The 18,656-nt window shown below is 44.9% G+C and overlaps 3 protein-coding genes across 7 annotated transcripts; 1 reads left to right on the forward strand and 2 right to left on the reverse strand.

Annotated features, from left to right (window-relative positions):
- Positions 1–4,144: 4,144 nt before the first annotated feature.
- LOC139954689 (uncharacterized) lies at positions 4,145–6,035 on the reverse strand. Its single transcript, XM_071954608.1, has 3 exons — positions 4,929–6,035; positions 4,509–4,586; positions 4,145–4,420 (listed from the first exon to the last, which is right to left on the reverse strand). Exons 1-3 carry the CDS (start codon positions 5,070–5,072, stop codon positions 4,145–4,147), a joined length of 498 nt encoding a protein of 165 aa, XP_071810709.1. The 5' UTR covers positions 5,073–6,035.
- Positions 6,036–9,805: 3,770 nt separating this feature from the next.
- LOC139954798 (uncharacterized) lies at positions 9,806–14,675 on the forward strand. 5 transcript variants are annotated; one of them, XM_071954734.1, is made up of 6 exons: positions 9,806–9,992; positions 11,448–11,595; positions 11,811–11,989; positions 12,194–12,572; positions 12,738–13,127; positions 13,435–14,675. In XM_071954734.1, the coding sequence occupies exons 2-4, from the start codon at positions 11,496–11,498 to the stop codon at positions 12,425–12,427; spliced, it is 513 nt and encodes a 170-aa protein (XP_071810835.1). In that variant the 5' UTR covers positions 9,806–9,992; positions 11,448–11,495; the 3' UTR covers positions 12,428–12,572; positions 12,738–13,127; positions 13,435–14,675. The 5 variants fall into 5 exon arrangements, with proteins under 5 accessions (XP_071810835.1, XP_071810830.1, XP_071810834.1 ...); XM_071954729.1 differs by having other exon boundaries at positions 11,448–11,989; XM_071954733.1 differs by lacking the exon at positions 9,806–9,992 and having other exon boundaries at positions 10,890–11,595.
- Positions 14,676–14,693: 18 nt separating this feature from the next.
- Positions 14,694–17,578, reverse strand: LOC139954799 (uncharacterized). The gene is made up of 3 exons (XM_071954735.1): positions 16,329–17,578; positions 15,361–15,972; positions 14,694–15,232 (listed from the first exon to the last, which is right to left on the reverse strand). Exons 1-3 carry the CDS (start codon positions 16,688–16,690, stop codon positions 14,866–14,868), a joined length of 1,341 nt encoding a protein of 446 aa, XP_071810836.1. The 5' UTR covers positions 16,691–17,578; the 3' UTR covers positions 14,694–14,865.
- Between the last annotated feature and the right edge of the window lie 1,078 nt (positions 17,579–18,656).

Genomic DNA, 18,656 nt, shown 5'->3' on the forward strand with positions numbered 1-18,656 from the left:
ACTTTTCACTCTCCTCATGAATGAGAATGCCCGCTCTATTTTGGCGTTTGATACAGGCAGAAGTTTCAGCACAATGAACACATGCAGTAGATTGGGATATTGTGTCTTCAAGATGCTGTAGCCAGCTGACCAGAAGTCAGCCCTGCTGAGATGGGACAGGTTACTGTACCAGATCAGCTTTATCTCAGTGAACTCACTTTCTAATGCATCAGTCCTGACACTGAAGCTGGAACAGGCCATCAAAATGTGTCTTCACCTGTAAGAGTTCTTCCTTCCCAAACTCTGTTAGAGACTCTTTATTCTTGGGCCAGAGAGCAGGGTCCAATAGCACCAGGCCCTTGAAGATCCTCTCATTCTGTACGTCTTCGAACCTCTGCTCAATACAATGTTTGAGGCTGGCAGCATATCCCCTAACATCCTCCTCAATTGTCCGTAGGCTAGCCTCTACATCCGTTAGGCGTACACCTTTGAAACAAACATTGTTTGGCTCTGCTTGAAATGAGACTTCAGATTCACTCAGGAACTTTGCGAACCCAGATGATTTGCTCACACCTGCTGCACCTCCATTCACGATATCGTCAAGATTACCAAGCAGAGCCTCAACCCCAGCCTTTGCGAAAGGAAGGTCACACACATGACCTTGCAGATTACAGGACAAACGAGTGACAGGCTGCAGAAGTTCTCGAAAAAAATAGCAAATTCAGGACAAACCTATAGCTCTTCAACTTCTTGAGGTAGCCTCTGAATGTTGCTGTGTCAATGGCATTACTCTCAGTGACAAGGTTCTCCAGATGGGAAACTCACACTTTAAGACCTGATCAGGGCATCACATGCTCTGCTTTTGTGTTGTGCCCACCTTGTACCACTGACACGAACAAGTCTTACAACAGCCTCCCCCGAATTTCTGCCAGGGTTCTCAAGTCCCGAAGCCTCTTGGGACTTCTCCCATATGTGGAGTGAATTGCAGTTAGTATGTCAATGATCTGTTCAACATATGACCTTGGTTAGTCACAATGCACTGTATGAATCGTCGTCTGGAGCTTGCCATGAAAGACGCTTTCTCTGACGACGATTCATACAGTGCATTGTGACTAACCAAGGTGAGTCTTGTCTGAGTAATGCTGCCAGTCCACGATTCCTCCCCATGTTCACACTAGCACCATCACAGCATAATCCAACAAGCTTATTTTGCATGTTTTTCACACCAAGTTCCTGGAATGCATCAATTATAGTCTGTTTCAAGCCTTGTCCTGTAGCATCATGTGCATCAGACAGTTTGAAGAATCTACATGCAGTTTCACCTGATTCCGTCAAATATAGAACATAGATTACTTCCTTTTCTATAACACTTGCATCGGTTCATTCGTCGGTCAGAATTGTGATGTACGGTGACTGATTGAGCTCTTCACTAGTTCATCCTCAAATGCCTGTCCGATGCATGTGGTCAACTCACTACACTTTTCCTCATTTATGTATTTCGTCCCAAGAGGCACCGTGCTTATGTCGTTTTTCAGTTTTGCATACACTAGGGAATTTAGAGAATGGAAGCTCCTCTTTGGCGAGCATATATGAGATTTCAAGGAGTTTACTCACGCGAGATTCCTCATCCGAATTGGATTTCTTGAAGGCTTTGCCCAATGGTGTCGAGCTGTATATTTCTGACAGGGTTCTCTTGACTCCTCTTGAAAGGGCAATTGCCTTTACGTGCATCTCCGTCCTGCTGTGCTTTTTCACATTGTCTTTTTTCATTGCGGATCCTGTGATCCCTTCGACAAAAGAGTTGGAATAGTTCCGTAGGGCCCTGACCCTCTCCTTCTCATCAGAACACACACGACACCGCAGTCGCTCAACTAACCTACTCGCGTCGGGAGTCAAGTGATATTCCAGCCACGACCAATTGTTCTCCGAAATCCATTTGTTAGCCGTTTCCTCCTTTAAACCTTTAACTGCCATGACGAAGTATTCGGAAGTAAATTACAAAACGGAATCTGTGGAGACTGCGCGATCACAAATCCTGAACTTCTGATTCTGTAACAATGTCATTTCTGTTCAACCGATGGCGATAAATCCGATAATCCGATTACATTCTGGCCGCTAGTGAAACTACAGTACTACACACAGTGCAATATTATTATTGTAATGTTAGCCTATAGCCAGCACCAGTAGCCCACATTGCAATGTGGGCCACTGGTAATGGTATTGCAATGTTCACCAAAATGATAACTGTGTGCACTGCGCGTGGCTGCCAAGCATGCGATTGGCGTACGTGACAACAACAAACGTTGAGTTACGTCATAACCCAAAGAGGTATAAACTACTGGAAGAAGCATCTGCCCTAGCTCCGCACCGATACTTGAACAGCGCCCACATCCCACAACATATATCATTAGCAATATCAGTTACGCGATGGTCCGTATCATAGTGGTACAGTACGGATGTATCAATGACCATACTTCTGGTAATTTCTACTGCCCGCACATACCTAGCGCCCGTTCGCGGACTACGACTGTCATAGATATAGTACATACTACGGCGCTGTGTAAAACATGCATTAGCAACTTGATTGCGATTTCCAGTTAGGCTATATTGGTGATGGAAAAACGTAGCGATTCTTGATTCGTAGAACTTGCGAATCAAGTAGGGAAATGATTCGTAAACAGGCTATTTCGACTCGCAAACTGCGATGCGAACCCAGTTAAAATATGCCCTGCTGTCAGGATATATATAGGTTCAGACACTTGGACACTCGGGACCTAGAAATGGACGGTCGGGACTTGAAAATGGACGGTCGGGACTTGACAAAATATTATAAAAAAATGCTTCCCCGTGGGTGGGGGTGTCGAAATTAATATTTTTAGCTACCCCTGCAACCCCTTCACAAATTGGCGCCATTTTGGTAAAAATTGGAGGGGGTGAATTTTGGGGGTGGGGGACCCCTCCCCAAGTGCAAAACTTGGGGGCATCTTCAAACTGTTTACCCTTCCGTTACATCCTATTGATGACGTCATAAAAATTTCAGCTCATTTGCATATTCGGTTAATTAATTAAAAATCATTAACCTATCTGCCTAAAACTCAATTACTCTATATACGGGAAAATACCGACTTTTATACTTTGGAACGTTACCATGGATACTGGGTCAGTCCAAATTCCCTCATCTTTTCATGGTACCACCGCTAGGGTGTAACCTGTCCAAAATAGGATGAAACTTATAGGAGCGATACATCCCCGGGGTGGTAGGGGGTAATTTTTAAAAAAAATCTAAAAACGGTCATAATAATTAGTGTTACTACGTACGGGAAAACCCCGACCCTTCTACTTTGGAGCGTTACCTTGGTTACTGGGGTGGTCCGACTACGGCCATCTTTGCTGGGTACCACCGCCAGGGTGTCCCCTTTCCAAAATAGAATAAAACTCATAGGTGTGTCACTTCTCCGGGGGGGGGGTAGGGGGGTAATTTTGAGAAAAAGTACAAACAGTCAGCAAAAAAATCCGTAGCGTGCGCCATGGAACGCCCGGAAGGCATTAAATTCCCCCACCACTCCCCACGCCTCCGAACCGCCAAAATAATCTCAGATTTATCATCAGCGACACAAGAAAGACCGGAACAGGTGTATTTCGTTCGTTTTTGGAGACACCCACTTGGGCTCGTTTAATTTTTGTTATGTGGGAGACGAGAGTCGTAGCTACGTGTATACAACTCATGCGGTAGCATTAATCTTCGGCAAGGGGATATAGTCTATACGTTTTTGAGTCCCCCCCCCCATATAGCTGTTTTTCACCGGTAGTAGCTATGATAACCCTATTCAAGGACGCCAGAGCCGACGTCAACATTTGAAAGAAGACAGAAACAGAAATGTTGAAGTTACTTCTTCTATTCAACTACGAAAGACTGAAATGAAATGTAACTCGTTAACTCCCCACACCCCCTGTAAAAACTGTACTGCCCACACCCCCCATGTAAAAACTGTACTCCCCACACACCCCCTGTTAAAACTTTACTCCACACACACCCCATGTAAAAACTTTACTCCCCACACCCCCTGTAAAAACTTTAATGTCCTCGCTCACCCATCCCCACTCCCCCCCTCCCCCGTCCCCAATGCTGTCTCATAAAAAGTATCATGTTGTTTACTTTAGCTTATTAATTCGATATACAAGTTTTTGGCGGATTCCGTCCACTGTCGTTTTTTAGGAACACGAACTTAGTGGTCGCGTGCTCGTCCAAAGTCTCGTTCACCTGTCTGGTCGTCGGGGTCGACTTCGAGGCCAAAAAATGCAAAAAAGAAGTCGCAGTAGTCTCGTCATTGTGTGTCCAAACTGTCTCGTCCTCAGGGGTCTTTTCTGTCCTATGCCTAATGCCAGTCCACATCCGACTGCTTTCCGTCCCGTCTGTCGTCGTCGATTGCATGTCGGTGTCCTGCAAGAAAGCAAAACAAAGAAAAAACATAACCATAAGATCTCTGATTCCTCTTCCTCGTTGCCGTTTCTTATGAAGGGTTATTTACCTGGTCAGTCTTTGTCATAGTTCCCGCGCGTGGAAACTTAACGCCACTGGGTCCTGGCCCGTATGTCGGCGTCTTGCTCTGTGCAATAACAAAGAAAAAAAAACACGTTTAACACGTTTGATTATGGTACCTTCTGTGTGGTTGAAAACGAAATTTTAGGTTATAACTCGTACCTTCTCAGTCACGCATCTTATGACCTCGGCAGCCGCGACGGCGTTCTGGCTCACCAGATAATATATTTTTTTACTTTTTCTGTGTGGGTCATGTGAGAGGCCAATGTTTTCAGTGACTCTGGTTGTTCTTCAAAGCACTGAAAAATAAGTCACATAAAGCCATTAACACCGGTTTAGAATGTTAACGCTAAGAAAGAAATATAATACAAAAAAAAGTTTTCTATTTCAATACATCATTTTTTCCTACCTTGGAGACTATCGTTTTTTTCAGCAGTGTGGTTGAAATGTGGCTTTTAAGGCCAGCGTTCAACCAACACGAACTTATGCATTTGGTTACCCTCTTTGATAAAATCGGGGCGCCGGTGGTGTAGGACAACCACTTCGGTCCCATGACCTTCTCGAACTGGTTTATGGGTATTCTACCTCTGTGGGAGAATTCAAGCAAAAAGAAAAAAACGGTGCTTAGTTTGTTACGAAGCTTGCAAATTGTGGTGCCGATGACATATTACAATAGGACATGGCTTTACCTTATCTCCTCCACGTAAAAAGTAAGGTCCATGTACAACTCGCTCTTGAGAGCGAGGGTTGCTGCCCCGTATGTGGTGGCGGTCTTATGATCAGACACCAACATCGTCCACACGTCGTCTCCCATTGAATTCCTCTGACGCCGAGCCCGGATGAGGTTTTCAGCCGTCATGTTTGCAACGGCTGACGCCCTCTGCCTGTTCGCCAGGACCACCTCCTGCATTAAATAATTTCTGACCTCGTTGTGGACGTTCTGATCTATCTCTCCCTCTCTGTCAGTGATTCGCAGCTGCGCCTGAACGGTTTTGCGATAGGCGGATTTATTGAACGTCTGTAAAATAAAACGGAAGGTAAATTAGAAATAAATTTTATTCGCATTCGATTGTGTGAGATCGAAGACATCGATAAGTAATATTCTCCCCTCTTTTATTACTTAGAGCGATGTCTGAGCTATCTGTTAGAAGCTCCTCCGCCTCCATCCGACCCTCTCTCATCTTCCTCTTTTTATACACAGAGGACTTGATCCCAGCAAGGCAATTCTCTGCCTCTTCGAATGTGTCACTTTCAAATATTTTCTCCAGCCGCAGCCACTTGGCAACCTTCAGGAATGAAAAAATGTAGGCAGCAACGGTACCCGGCTGCTAGGCTCGTTGCTCCGGCATCTTGGCGAAAATCTCGTTTATGTGTTTCCTTTGTAAAAACTGGGCAATCGTCCCATCACCGAATTGATCCATTCGTGTGACTTTCCTCACGTGCTCGGCGGAGTTTTCGGCATCTAACGAGTCGCCTCGCCCCGGAGCCATTTCTTGTATTTTGAGGTGTGAGTACGTATCATGCCCCCTTTGCTCCCTCCTTTCTCCGGCTCTTCGTTATCCTCGTCCTCGTACTCCTTGTCGTCCCCTTTCTCCTCCACAATCTCCACAGTCTCCTCCTCGTCCATCTCCTCCTCCTCCTGAGTCATCAGATGAGGTCACCGGCAGGTCTTTCATCCTGCGGCGAATCCTCTTGCGCTCTTTCTTTGGTGCATGTTGGTGGACCCTATACATATGTTTTGTCACGTCCCCTCTGTACACCAGGCAGATTGGGCATTGCTTCAATCCGACCTGGTTGTGGAAATCCCGTGCCTCTTTCTCCTTCTGCACCGCAACCATATCGTTTCTAGTATTTTGTTTATTTTGTGGGCCTGGCGAATATGCCTCGGTAACTTGACAAATGACTTCTGGCAGATGGGGCACTCCTTTGCGGTGGGATTCCTATTGAGCCTCTCCGGCCTCCCTGCATCCTCTACAGATGAATCAGACATTCTGTGTAGAAAATGTTGGAAAAAATGAATCCACAAAACTATGTTTTTTATGATAATTAAATTGTATTTAATTTTATGTTAATTGTATTTAAATCGGCTATTTGTGCCTAATATGTAAACGGTGATCAAAACAAAATGGTTGTTAAAATGCTCCGTAGACTCGTCACGTGACCACGTTACAGGTTAATGACCTCGTGTGTTAGTCAGTAAACCTAAAACCTAACCTAACCTTTACCCTATCCCTAACTGAACGTGACCATTAATCCTCCGTTTAAATAGTGAAAAATGATCTCTTTGTTTTCAACTATACTAGTACCTACCTAAATCTACAGAAGTTCCGGTTCAAAGCAAGGGTGATTGAATGTTTTCTGGATGGTTTTAATCTGCGCGTGGTTGATAGCGAGGTGTTTGCTTCAATGGTGGCCTTGAATGGACATAATTTACTCACGCTAAAGGGCCCGAAAAATGGATTTCGTCACAGGGGGTAATCGATGCCAAGGATCCCAAATCTGCAACTCCCAGCTCCCTATCTGCTTCCGTTCCCCACCCCCTTGGGCTCCTGCCCCCCTCCCAATGGTTTTTGGCCCCCACGCCCCCACACAACACCCAATTCCAAAATTAACTTCAGATTCGTGATCAGCGGGTCGAGAACAACCAGAAAAGATATACATTGCCCGTCTTTGCGAAAAAAATTAGTTTCACCCCAAAAAACCATAACCCCTTACGGTTTTTACCGAAATTGCCCAAAAATGGATTTCGTCAAAATTACCTCACAGGGGTAATCGATGCCCAGGAGCCCAAATCTGCAACTCCCAGGTCCACATCTGCTTCCGTTCGGGAGATACGTGGTCCCAGAGGACCCGATAGAAATACGTGTTCTTCATACGTGCAAAAGTTGGAAAACCCCCTCTTGTCAACCCCCCCTCCTGTCCTCTCTGAAGAACCCATCGATATGAAATTTTGACGTGTAGTAGAAGACACCCCCGTCTTCGTCATACATCAATTTCGTGTAATTATCTGACCGGAAAAGGCTCTTTGTCTATATGATTTGTACTTGCGTCAAAAATAGGTGTTTTTGTCTTGAAAAGTTAAAGTACCTCTTTTCGGTACCCCTACCTTTCCACCGAGGGTATGTGACGGGGGTGAATTTTGGTTATGCGGGAGACGAGAGTCGTAGCTACGTGTAGACAACTCATACGGTAGCATTAATTTTCGGGAAGGGGGTATATTCTATACGTTTTTGAGGTCCTCCCCCCCCCCCAAATAGCTGTTTTTCACCGGTAGTAGCTATGATAACCCTAATCAAGGACGAGCCGACGTCAACATTTGAAAGAAGACAGAAACAGAAATGTTGAAGTTACTTCTTCTATTCAACTACGAAAGACTGAAATGAAATGTAACTCGTTAACTCCCCACACCCCCTGTAAAAACTGTACTCCCCACACCCCCCATGTAAAAACTACTCCCCACACACCCCCTGTTAAAACTTTACTCCCCACACCCCCCTGTAAAAACTTGAATGTCCTCGCTCACCCATCCCCACTCCCCCCTCCCCCGTCCCCAATGCTGTCTCATAAAAAGTATCATGTTGTTTACTTTAGCTTATTAATTCGATATACAAGTGTTTGGCGGATTCCGTCCACTGTCGTTTTTTAGGAACACGAACTTAGTGGTCGCGTGCTCGTCCAAAGTCTCGTTCACCTGTCTGGTCGTCGGGGTCGACTTCGAGGCAAAAAAATTGCAAAAAAGAAGTCGCAGTAGTCTCGTCATTGTGTGTCCAAACTGTCTCGTCCTCAGGGGTCTTTTCTGTCCTATGCCTAATGCCAGTCCACATCCGACTGCTTTCCGTCCCGTCTGTCGTCGTCGATTGCTTGTCGGTGTCCTGCAAGAAAGCAAAACAAAGAAAAAATTGGTGTTTTCACCGGTAGTAGCTATGATAACCCTAAAGAAGGACGCCAGCACCGACGTCAACATTTGAGCAGCTTTTTTACCACCTTAGGTCAAATGGAAATCAGGCAAAGTTATAATCGATGGATAGCCCTATCTGTGACTTTTTTTATCACCGGATGTCCCATTCCCACCGGGTCCCCCGCTTTGGATGTAGCGTGACGTCACATCGACCCACTTTTTCGACTCATCTGTACCCATATCTCAAGAACAGAACATCCGATCGTTTCCAAGTTTTCTAAGTTCTGACGTCATCGGTGATGGCGCTATTTTCGGGGAAAAATTGAAATTCACCCAATATGCTCAAAATTTCAGATTTAGGTAGAACTAATAAATTATACATTATATAAACGTCGTTTCAATCAATTCCGGTCTTTGATTAGTTTTTTAGATTTTTTTAAATTATTTTCTCATTAATATTTTATTTTGGCAGCCATTTTGTCAAACATTGATGAATTTTTTTAAATTCACACAATCGATAGAACATGTCCTGACATATTTTTGCTGCTATTCAAAATGGCACTCGGTTATCTAGTTTTGCAATAATCGACGATATTGCGTTTGGTGACGTCACTTCCGGTCAGAATAAAAAAGAGTCAGAACCGGAACTTATTTTGTACAGAATCAAGTGATAAGTCTTCGGTGTGAGTTACATGTTCATAGCTCATTCCTCCCGTCTCAGAAACGGACCCCTAGGTAAAACTTTAAAGCGCCCTCATTCAGAAAGTAAACGACCTGAAACAAGTTTAAGATAATCACGTGACAGTCCACATCGAGTTACATCACGACACCAATGTGTGTCCCGAAAAATTATATCGTGTACACACAGGAGTCGAATATGCTAACCCTAAGCTAACCCCAGGGGTTTGGGTTAACTTTGAGCGGCAGCCATCTTGGATTGGTATGACCTTAGGTTAAAAAAATCTTTATGACCATTTTTGGTGGTGCGACTAACCATATCCAATAAAAAATATCAAAAATTTATGATTTGAATTTTTGACCTTTGACCGAAATTTTTCAGGTGACCATTCCTTATGACCTCACACGTCATCGTTGCAAGTTTCGTGGAAATCGGTCGCTCTCGCGATCTTTGACCTTTTGTGGAAGGAACGACAGTTTTGACCTTTCACCCTTTATAACACATGAACCGGAAGTGACATATACTTGCCCTTTGCATATGTCAGTGCCTTATTGACCCTTAACAATCACAGAGGTGAAAGTTTACGATTTTCGACCTGAACCCTAGGGGTAGTGATTTTTCAAAAGTAGTAAATTAGTATAGTAAATCACTTGAATTTTATGGCTTTAATAAAAAGTCATGTGACCCAAACTGACCGGAAGTGTTGGTGGGTGTACAGTGACAACAGTTCAGCCCTTTGACGAAATATCGGCTCCCTGTAACCCCCACTTTTGGAGATAGACCCCAAAAAATGGACACTCGGGACCTGGAAATGGACACTCGGGACTCAGGCACCTACAACACTAAATTCTGGAAATACCTACTTTTATACTTTGGGGCGTTACCATGGTTACAAGGTCAGTCCGATTTATCCCATCTATTCAGGGTACCACCGCTGGGGTGTCTTCTTTCTAAAATATTATGAAACTTGTAGGTGCGTTTCTTCCCCGGGGTGATAGGGGGGTCATTTTGAACAAAATCCTAAAAATTCCGACTTTCTACCTTGGAGCGTTACCATGGTTACTTGGGTAGTCCGATTATGGCCATCTTTTCAGGTTACCACCGCTAGGGTGTCCTCTTTCTAAAATACGATGAAACTTCTACGTGCGTTTCTTCTCCGGGTGATAGGGGGGTCATTTTGAAAAAATAAATCCAAAAAATTCCTATCCTCCTAATTTTGAGCGTTACCATGGTTACTAGGTCAGTCCGAATTACCCAATCTTTTCAGTGTACCACCGCTAGGGTGTCCCCTTTCCAATATTAGAATAAAACTCCTAGGTTTGTCACTTCTCCGGGGTGGTAGGGGGGTCATTTGAATTAATTCCGAATAGGTCATAATAATTAGTGTTATTATGCACGGGAAAATCCCGACCCTTCTACTCTGGAGCGTTACCATGGTTACTGGGGTGGTCCGATTACGGCCATCTTTTGAGGGTACCACCGCTAGGGTGTCCCCTTCCCACATTTGAATACAACTTGTAGGTGGGTCTCTTCTCTGGGGTGGTAGGGGTCATTTTGAAAAAAATCCGAAAAGGTCATAATAATTAGTGTTACTATGTACGGGAAAATCAAGACCCTTCTAATTTGGAGCGTTACCATGGTTACTGGGGTGATCCGACTACGGCCATCTTTTTGGGGTACCACCGCTAGGGTGTCCCCTTTCCAAAATAGGATGAAACTCGTAGGTGCATCTCTTCTCCGGGGTGGTAGGGGGGTCATTTTGGACAAAATCCGAAAAGGTCATAATAATTAGTGTTACTATGTACGGGAAAATCAAGACCCTTCTACTCGGGAGCGTTATGGTGCGGTCCCAGTGCCGACCTTGCGCTACTCGACCTACTCGACCTGAAGGACGAGTTGGTCGAGTTTGAGATCGAGTTAGGTCGAGTTAGGTCTAGTCAAGTCTACTAAGTTTTTGAAAAATTTTTGACATGTCAAAAATTTTGGCCGATTTCCTCATCGACCTTGTGTCGGAGATGGGGTCGAGACCAGGTCGAGAATAGGTCGAGGTAGGTCGAGAATAGGTTCGAGGTAGGTCGATTAGAGGTCGGGTTCGAGGTCGAGCTGGCCTGACATGCCGATCTGTGTTCGCCTCTGAATCGATCTGTACAGACTTGTTCTCGACCTTAACTCGACCTGGGCTCGACCAGAAGTCCACCAACTCGACCTGAAGCCGACGTATCTCGACCTCAACTCGACCTAATCGAGTCCGCGCCGACCGCATAAATGATTGTCAACTTCCCAACTGCTTCATCAGAGTCAAACATTCCCTTTTGTTTCGAAAATAACTTTTTTTCTTCTTGAAACAACAGGCTCTAGAGAGTTAACATCCATAGCAGATACATTCAGAATCATCCAGAATGCCGAAGGGACAAGGTGACATCGGCAAGGGCAAGGGGAAAGCTCCACCCAGGCGGGGCACCAGGAAGTCACGCAAAAAGCGTACCTTTCCCGCAGATGGTATGTTATTTAGATTATTTGTTTTTATGTAGATACCATGAATGTATACTATGGAATTTTGTAAAAATGTTTATGCTAAGTATCATGTGGAATGTGGAATGTGTGTTATAATTGTGTGAAAAGTAAAAAAAAAATCTGAACAATATTTTGAAAAGACTCACAAATGTTTAAATTTCCTTTAACGTTTTTGTAATGAACCGTTCGTTTTTCACAAGCCCAGAGCCAGCAGCAGGTGCAGGTTGATGTGCACGACGCTCCATCTGCCACAATAGCTGCTAGTCCAGCTGCAACTCCAACATACAGTGATGACGAGAGCATAGATACAGTTGTTGATCTGGACGACCCAGAGTTTGCAGACAGACGCACAACTCCTCCCATGCCAGACTTAAATGAGGTGATTATGGTGTAGAAAAGGGGTTTTATTTTTTATACGCGCTTAGAACACTACGAAAAAAACTGAATGAATATTCCAATGATACCTTTACGTTGTACATGACGAAAACATCACTACGCTTGGTATGTAATGTAATCATGATGGGCATCCGTTTTATCATAATTATTGATTTTTATATTTACAATGCTTATTTCTTTTCCACAGAAGCGGGCCATGAACAGGATGAAAAGGAGACTGACGCCCGAGGAGGAAGACCATATGGTCGAATGGCTCAAGCAGAATGAGTTCTTGTACGACAAGACTTCAGAGCGCTTCAAAATGACCAACCAGAAACAGAAGATGTGGGCTGACAAGGAGGAGGAACTGGGCGGCCTCAACCCCGGCGACCTTGTAAGTACTAACAATATTATATTCAAATGTCTTTATCATAAAACTTAATGAATGTCACTTGATTTTTTAGCAAGTCAAGAGTGGTTCAGGACAGGCTCTGATGACGGCCCGACGTCAATGGATTATAGACAAATTCCAGTTCCTGTCACCCCACCTTCATAACATTAGGATTGGCAGAGGCTCCGAGCTGAAGGTAGGCACTTAAACTTAACTTCTTTACTATAATAACCCATAAATATTTGTAATAATTCTTGCAATTTATAAACTTATTATGTACAAACTTTGGTGTGTACTTAGTAAAATATATAAAACATATAAACTGATGTTAGTAACTGGTATAAATGTTCCATTTTGTTAGGGGACTCGGTCTCAGACAGAAACAGAGACAGAAACAGAAACAGAGCAGATGGCCATAGATGATGTGGTTGACCCACTCACTTCACCCGCCACAGTTCCTGCAGGATCCAGCAGTTTCACTGGTTCTGTCGGGTCCACTTCCACTTCTGCTGCAGTTGCCACAGCCACCCCCACCACAGCCACCCCCTCCACTTCTGACAACATACGGAAGGCTGTACAGGAGCACCTTCACAGGTTGACGGATGCCCTTGTAACTCATGAAGATGAGTGGTCAGAGTTATCCCAGTTTGTAAAGTCCTCCATCAGGTCCATGCCAGCCCATCTGCGCGGTGCATGCCGCCAGGAGATACAAGGAGTTGTTGTCAAGTACCTCAGCATGGGTCTGGATATGGTGAGTACACTCTAAAAATGAGTTTAGGAATTAAACACCTTTTTGCTACCACTTTGGAAACACGTTTTAACTCGTTTAGGAATTTTACACCAAAGTGTTTCCAAAGTGGTAGCAGAAAAGTGTTTAGAAAAGTGTTGAATTCATAACCACTAGAGTGCAAAGCCAAAAGAAAAATTCTTAATATGTATATATAATATAATTGCATAAATAATTTTGTCAAAACTAGAAAAGTGTTAACGTTTTATACATGAACATGGTAAAATTGCATAAATATTTAATGTAGAGTTTCTCTTTTCAACCCAAACAGACCACACAGCAGCGACCAGCTCAACAGCCAGCACCACAGCCAGGAACAGACTTGGGTGTACTCAACCAGTCCGGTATCCCGTCGGTGTCAACATCACAGCTGTCAACATCACAGCTTGCAACGCTACCACCAAGCACCGACAGCAGCACCTTCAGACAGCCTACACGAAGTGTACCTGCACCCGTTTCCTCTACAGAAGCAATTGGAGCACCACTGGCAGCCTACTCGCCTGCGCCCCGTAACGTCCAAGAAAGGCAAGAAATTTAGGACCACATCTTGGCGCAGCAGTTAGCATCCACCAACCGTCCTGTCGGTGATAACTACTACCCTTGGAGGAGCTTTCAGCCACCCAATGTGCCACCAGTGACGGACGATGGCAATTCTCTCTTCTTTCCGCCTCAGGGCACACGTACCAGACAGGCTGTTGGTGACAGTGGTAACAGTGATAACAGTCGTAACTTGCTTGTGCCTATTCCCTCTCCCACTACTAGGATTGCCTCTCCACACCAACCTGCTGCCGCCACCCAGAGGTCCGCCCTGAGCACTCCCACACCTAGCTTTGACTCCAGTGCTGCAGCAGGTATGTCTTTCAGTCTGCCAAGCGGCCTCTTGGACCCTACACACACCTCAGAAGATCAGTCGCATGTTTAGGACTCTCAGCAAGGACTGTGAAAATGGGCAGTAGAACATTATGCATTTTGTCATGACTACTTTGTATTGTTGTTAATTTTTACTTTCAGATTAGACAGTTGTTTTATTTGAATAAGTTGGAAACGTTTTTAGGCTTTATTATTGTTTTTATCTTATATATTTTTTTTTTCTTAACATGCATTGCCAAGTGTCAATGCAACTTCATCTTGCACGGTTGTTATAAAGTTTGTTTTGTTCATTATGTATATAGTTTACATTGTGGTTTTTGTCGCATGTGCCCATTGTAAATAGTGCAAATAAAATAACAAACAAAACAATGAAGAGAAATGAAGAAATAAATAGAAAAAAGGCAAAAGTATGGATTGAAAATAAGAAGGTAATTAAAACCTAGTTGCCATGATATTTTATATGAAATCTTATATTCTTCTTTTCCCTCTTTATTTGTTCTTTTCTCTTTATTATTTTATGAACACTATTTACAACTGTCCTTTTATAATAACACTAAATAAACTTGTGTCAGAGGAAAGGAGAACCAATAAAGAAAAAATAGTAAGGGGAAAAAACGAAAACCAAAGAAAACAGATGGAAAAGAAAATTATGACTTATTATGTTTCATCTGGAGACAAAAATCAATGGATAGTATGTTAAAGTGTTGCATTGAATTCCGCTTTATTAAACATACATCTAATAAATACAAGTAATGCATTATAATTAAGACACGCACAAGTCCCATGAATATAGTAAGTGAAGTAGCCCTTAATATTAGAGTACCCTTTAAGGTCACTTGAATATCATCTTCTCTTGCCATGGGACAGCTCCTGGGCCAATGAAATAGTCCTTCAAATAGTTTCTTTGGTTGGCGCCATCTAGTGTAGTAACGTTCCTTGCACCCCGGTGATCCCCATCAAGCAGCTGCGTGCAGAAGCGCCACTCCCCTGGGGTGAATGAAGAGTCCTCATTCTCCTGGTCTATGAGGTTCATCTGGCCGTCCCGGTTTCTTGTCCTCAGTATGTTGTGTAAAGTGACGCAGGCCAGGGTTATCTGTTCAGCTCTGTCTGGAGTGGTATTGAGGAAGCCGAGGATGATCTGGAACTTCATAGCCATAATCCCGAAGGCGTTCTCCACCACTCGTCGTGCCCTTGATAGTCTGCAAAATTCACAAAGTAAACATTTTAAGTCAAATGCATAAATTCAAAAACATTTACTTTGACATAATATTATCTTTACCTAGATAGTAAGTTTTATTAGGATTTAGTTATGGAAAAGAACATTTACCTGTAGTTGAAGATCTGCTGATCGGGGGCCATCTGACGCCTGGAAAAGGGTTTCATCATCCAAGGGCGGAGCGGGAAGGCATCGTCGCCGATGATGAAGTTTTTCACGTCAACATCACCTCCAGGAAGTGGGCAGGGACGGGGGAATCCGAGGTCATCGCCCTCGATGAGGTCTCGCAGCTGTGAATGGTTGAAGATCTGGGCGTCTGATGCTGACCCTTCAGCCCCGACATTGACCCACAGGAACTTGTAGTCAGCATCCACAAGTGCTAGCAAGACAATGGAGAAGAAGTTCTTGTAGTTGTAGAAGAGGGATCCGCTCTTGGGTGGCTTCTTGATGCGTATGTGTTTGCCATCAAGCGCTCCCAGGCAATGTGGGAATTGCCACCTCTCCTCGAAAGCACGGGCTACAGCATCCCATCTGTTCTGATCCCACTCATCTGACAGATACTCATCTTTGAAGGCGTCGATGATGGCCTGTAGCACCCCGGGGATGAATGTACAAATGGTGTTTCTGGCGACTCTGAACCCGTACTGCAAGTCAGCGTGTGATGCCCCTGTTGCCAAGTGACGTAGCGTTACCGCCAGCTTCAGTCCAGGCTCCAAAGGAAACCTACAAATACAGATAATTTTAATAAACATCCTGAATAACAATCAGACTTGTAGTGTGAGTACAATAGCTGAGTACGAGTACAGGACCTATTTGCTGATCGTGAGTACGAATACGAGTACATAGCCCAGAATACGAGTACGAGTTGCACTAGCGTCAAGTTCCAAAAATCCTGAGTACGAGTACGGGAACATTTTAAAATTCACGAGTATGAGTACAGCATTACTTCGTTGCATGTGTACTCGAGTACGGACTCACTACAAATCTGATAACAATCACAAGTAACAATTCCATACAACATTTCATAACATCTATTTAAACAAACAACATGCATAAGTATGGTTGGTTTTTGTACTCACATAAAGTTGGTGGTCTTCTTGGTGATAGCTAGAGATATCCTGTCGAGTATGTACCCAAACGTGTCAGCATCTACTCTCAGGAAATTACGGTAACATCTGGAGTCCTCTCTGTTGAGCTCGACCAATAGATGCTCGTACTGCCCAAAGAGGGGTCGTCTGGCCAGCCAGTCTCTGACCACAAGTCTTCGCCTCCTGGCCCTCCGACGTCGGCGGCCCTGCTGGGAATGATGTGCTTGCGGCTGAGGAGGAGGGTTGGCATGCTCAAGTTCATCCGCCAGTTCAAGCAGGTGCCAGGCAGTCTGCACCCACATTGTAAGCAGTCTGCGCTTCTCTGGGCTCAACAGGTTTACGTCAAGGTTCATGATGGTGATGTTACTACTTTGCAGTCCCCAAATTTAATGGGTACCTGGTGAAAATTGCCGCTGTAATTTATACAATTTGGAAACCAAGGGGATTCTCGGCAGACAAATCGAATTTCCGTCGCGAACCAGTCGCCCGGGTCGAGCTCGGGTCGAGTAGAGGTCGGGTCGGTCGACTTAGGTCGATATAGGTCGAGTTTAAATCGAGATTTGGTCGAAATTAGGTCGAGAAACAGGTCGAGTTGGTCGAGTATAGGTCGAGTACAGGTCTATCCAACTTGGCCGACCTGAGTCGAGACAGGTCGACTACGTCGAACTAAAATCGAACTAAGGTCGTTATAGGTCGTTGTGAGGTCGTTATGAGGTCGGCTCAGGTCGAGATATCCCCCAGGTCGAGACAGGCCAAGTAGTTTGTGGGGTCGCGTCGGTCGAGTTCCCGAGATCGCCACTGGGACTGCACCATTACCATGGTTACTGGGGTTGACCGGTTACGGCCATCTTTTTAGGGTACCACCGCTAGGGTGTCTCCTTTCCAAAAAAACAATGAAACTCCTAGGTGTGTCACTTCTCCGGGGTGGAAGGGGGGTCATTTTGAGAAAAAGTACAAACAGTCAGCAAAAAACTCTCCGTAGCGTGCGCCATGTAACGCCCGGAAGGCACTGTGCTTTTTACGTGCTAAGAAACGGACACGGACCAAAGGTCAACAAAACCAAAAACAAACCCAGTCTGTAAAGCAACAACTGAAACCCATCAATCTCTCACTAACGCAGCGTTTAACGTGACGCGAAAAGGGCACGGACCCAAAGGCCAACAGAAGCAAAACAAATAAAACACTACAAACAGGCCCCAAAAACCCAACCCCAAACCACAAAGAGAAAAATTAAACCAACCTATAATATGTAACGACCACACAGCCCCCACACCTACCAACTAACTCACTCCAAATTTCATCCGGGGAACGCCGTCCCGATAGTAGACGACGGGCTTGCGCCAGCGTCTGCGAAAGGCAGTGTCGGGAAGCCGTGCATGGTCCGCCTCCATGCGCAACCTGATGTCACTCTGCACGAGGGGGACAATATCCTCTGCCCTCCAGACGTCCCCGTCGAAAACTAGGCGGCATCTGCTGTTCCAGATGTGTCTCCTGATGACAGCGGCAAACAACAACAGCAGATCCCTAACCCAGGTTGGGCACACAGGGGGCAACAAACCATACAAAACAAAATCACTACTAATGGCCCACTGTGTGCAACCAATAACACCAATAACGAAGGCGTGAAACCAATCCCACACCAACCGGACAAAGGGACACTCCAGCAAAAGGTGTTGCATAGTCTCGATGGCTTTACAGCCCACACGGGGACAAATCCCATCACTTAATCGCCACCTGACTAGGCGAAAATGGTTAGTGATGAGGACCCCATGTGCAATCCTCCACGCCAAGTCCCTGAGACGGCTATCTTGTGACTTGCAACACACAGACCGCCACACATCTGGAGAGATGGCGGTCCGGCAAGCCGACGGGCACACAGGCGCGAGCATTGAACGAAACAATGCTGGGTATAACACAGAGGGGGCCACGTTCAGCAGAACATGTGGCCCACCCTCTTCTTTGATTCTACGAAGAGAGTCACCAATCTGAGTATAGACCCCAGAAGGGCGTGTCGCCTTTGGCCGGTTATTGGAAAAGGATCCGGGCCAGTGGTGTCGAAAAAGAAACCCACCCCAGTACCTAACAAAAAAAGCAATGGGAAACGAAGGATTTTCAAGAGCAACAAAAACACCTTTCAAGAGGAGAAAACGCAGTTTAGATGGTAGGTGGACCAAACCAAGCCCACCGCTCAAGGGGGTCTTATACAGAACGGTCCTTTAGACAAGGTTTGGTTTGCGCTTTCCCCAAATGAAATCAAAAATGATCCTCTCCAGTCGCACCAAGGCATGATCCGGTGCGGCGATCACCGTACCAGGATAC

Source organism: Apostichopus japonicus, chromosome 17 (assembly GCF_037975245.1).
Source record: "Apostichopus japonicus isolate 1M-3 chromosome 17, ASM3797524v1, whole genome shotgun sequence".
Taxonomy (NCBI): Eukaryota; Metazoa; Echinodermata; class Holothuroidea; order Aspidochirotida; family Stichopodidae; genus Apostichopus; species Apostichopus japonicus.

What these genes read in the sequence shown, in the direction of transcription:
- LOC139954689 (XM_071954608.1), bottom strand. Translation starts at nt 5,072, where the DNA reads ATGGGACCGAAGTGGTTGTCCTACACCACCGGCGCCCCGATTTTATCA. An exon ending in AAAAAACGATAGTCTCCAAG is followed by an intron (nt 4,587 to 4,928) that starts GTAGGAAAAAAT and finishes GTTATTGCACAG; the next exon opens with AGCAAGACGCCGACATACGG. An exon ending in CTATGACAAAGACTGACCAG is followed by an intron (nt 4,421 to 4,508) that starts GTAAATAACCCT and finishes GCTTTCTTGCAG; the next exon opens with GACACCGACATGCAATCGAC.
- LOC139954798 (XM_071954729.1), top strand. Translation starts at nt 12,480, where the DNA reads ATGACGGCCCGACGTCAATGGATTATAGACAAATTCCAGTTCCTGTCA. An exon ending in GCAGAGGCTCCGAGCTGAAG is followed by an intron (nt 12,573 to 12,737) that starts GTAGGCACTTAA and finishes CCATTTTGTTAG; the next exon opens with GGGACTCGGTCTCAGACAGA. An exon ending in TCAGCATGGGTCTGGATATG is followed by an intron (nt 13,128 to 13,434) that starts GTGAGTACACTC and finishes CAACCCAAACAG; the next exon opens with ACCACACAGCAGCGACCAGC.
- LOC139954799 (XM_071954735.1), bottom strand. Translation starts at nt 16,690, where the DNA reads ATGAACCTTGACGTAAACCTGTTGAGCCCAGAGAAGCGCAGACTGCTT. An exon ending in AAGAAGACCACCAACTTTAT is followed by an intron (nt 15,973 to 16,328) that starts GTGAGTACAAAA and finishes CTGTATTTGTAG; the next exon opens with GTTTCCTTTGGAGCCTGGAC. An exon ending in CAGCAGATCTTCAACTACAG is followed by an intron (nt 15,233 to 15,360) that starts GTAAATGTTCTT and finishes TGAATTTTGCAG; the next exon opens with ACTATCAAGGGCACGACGAG.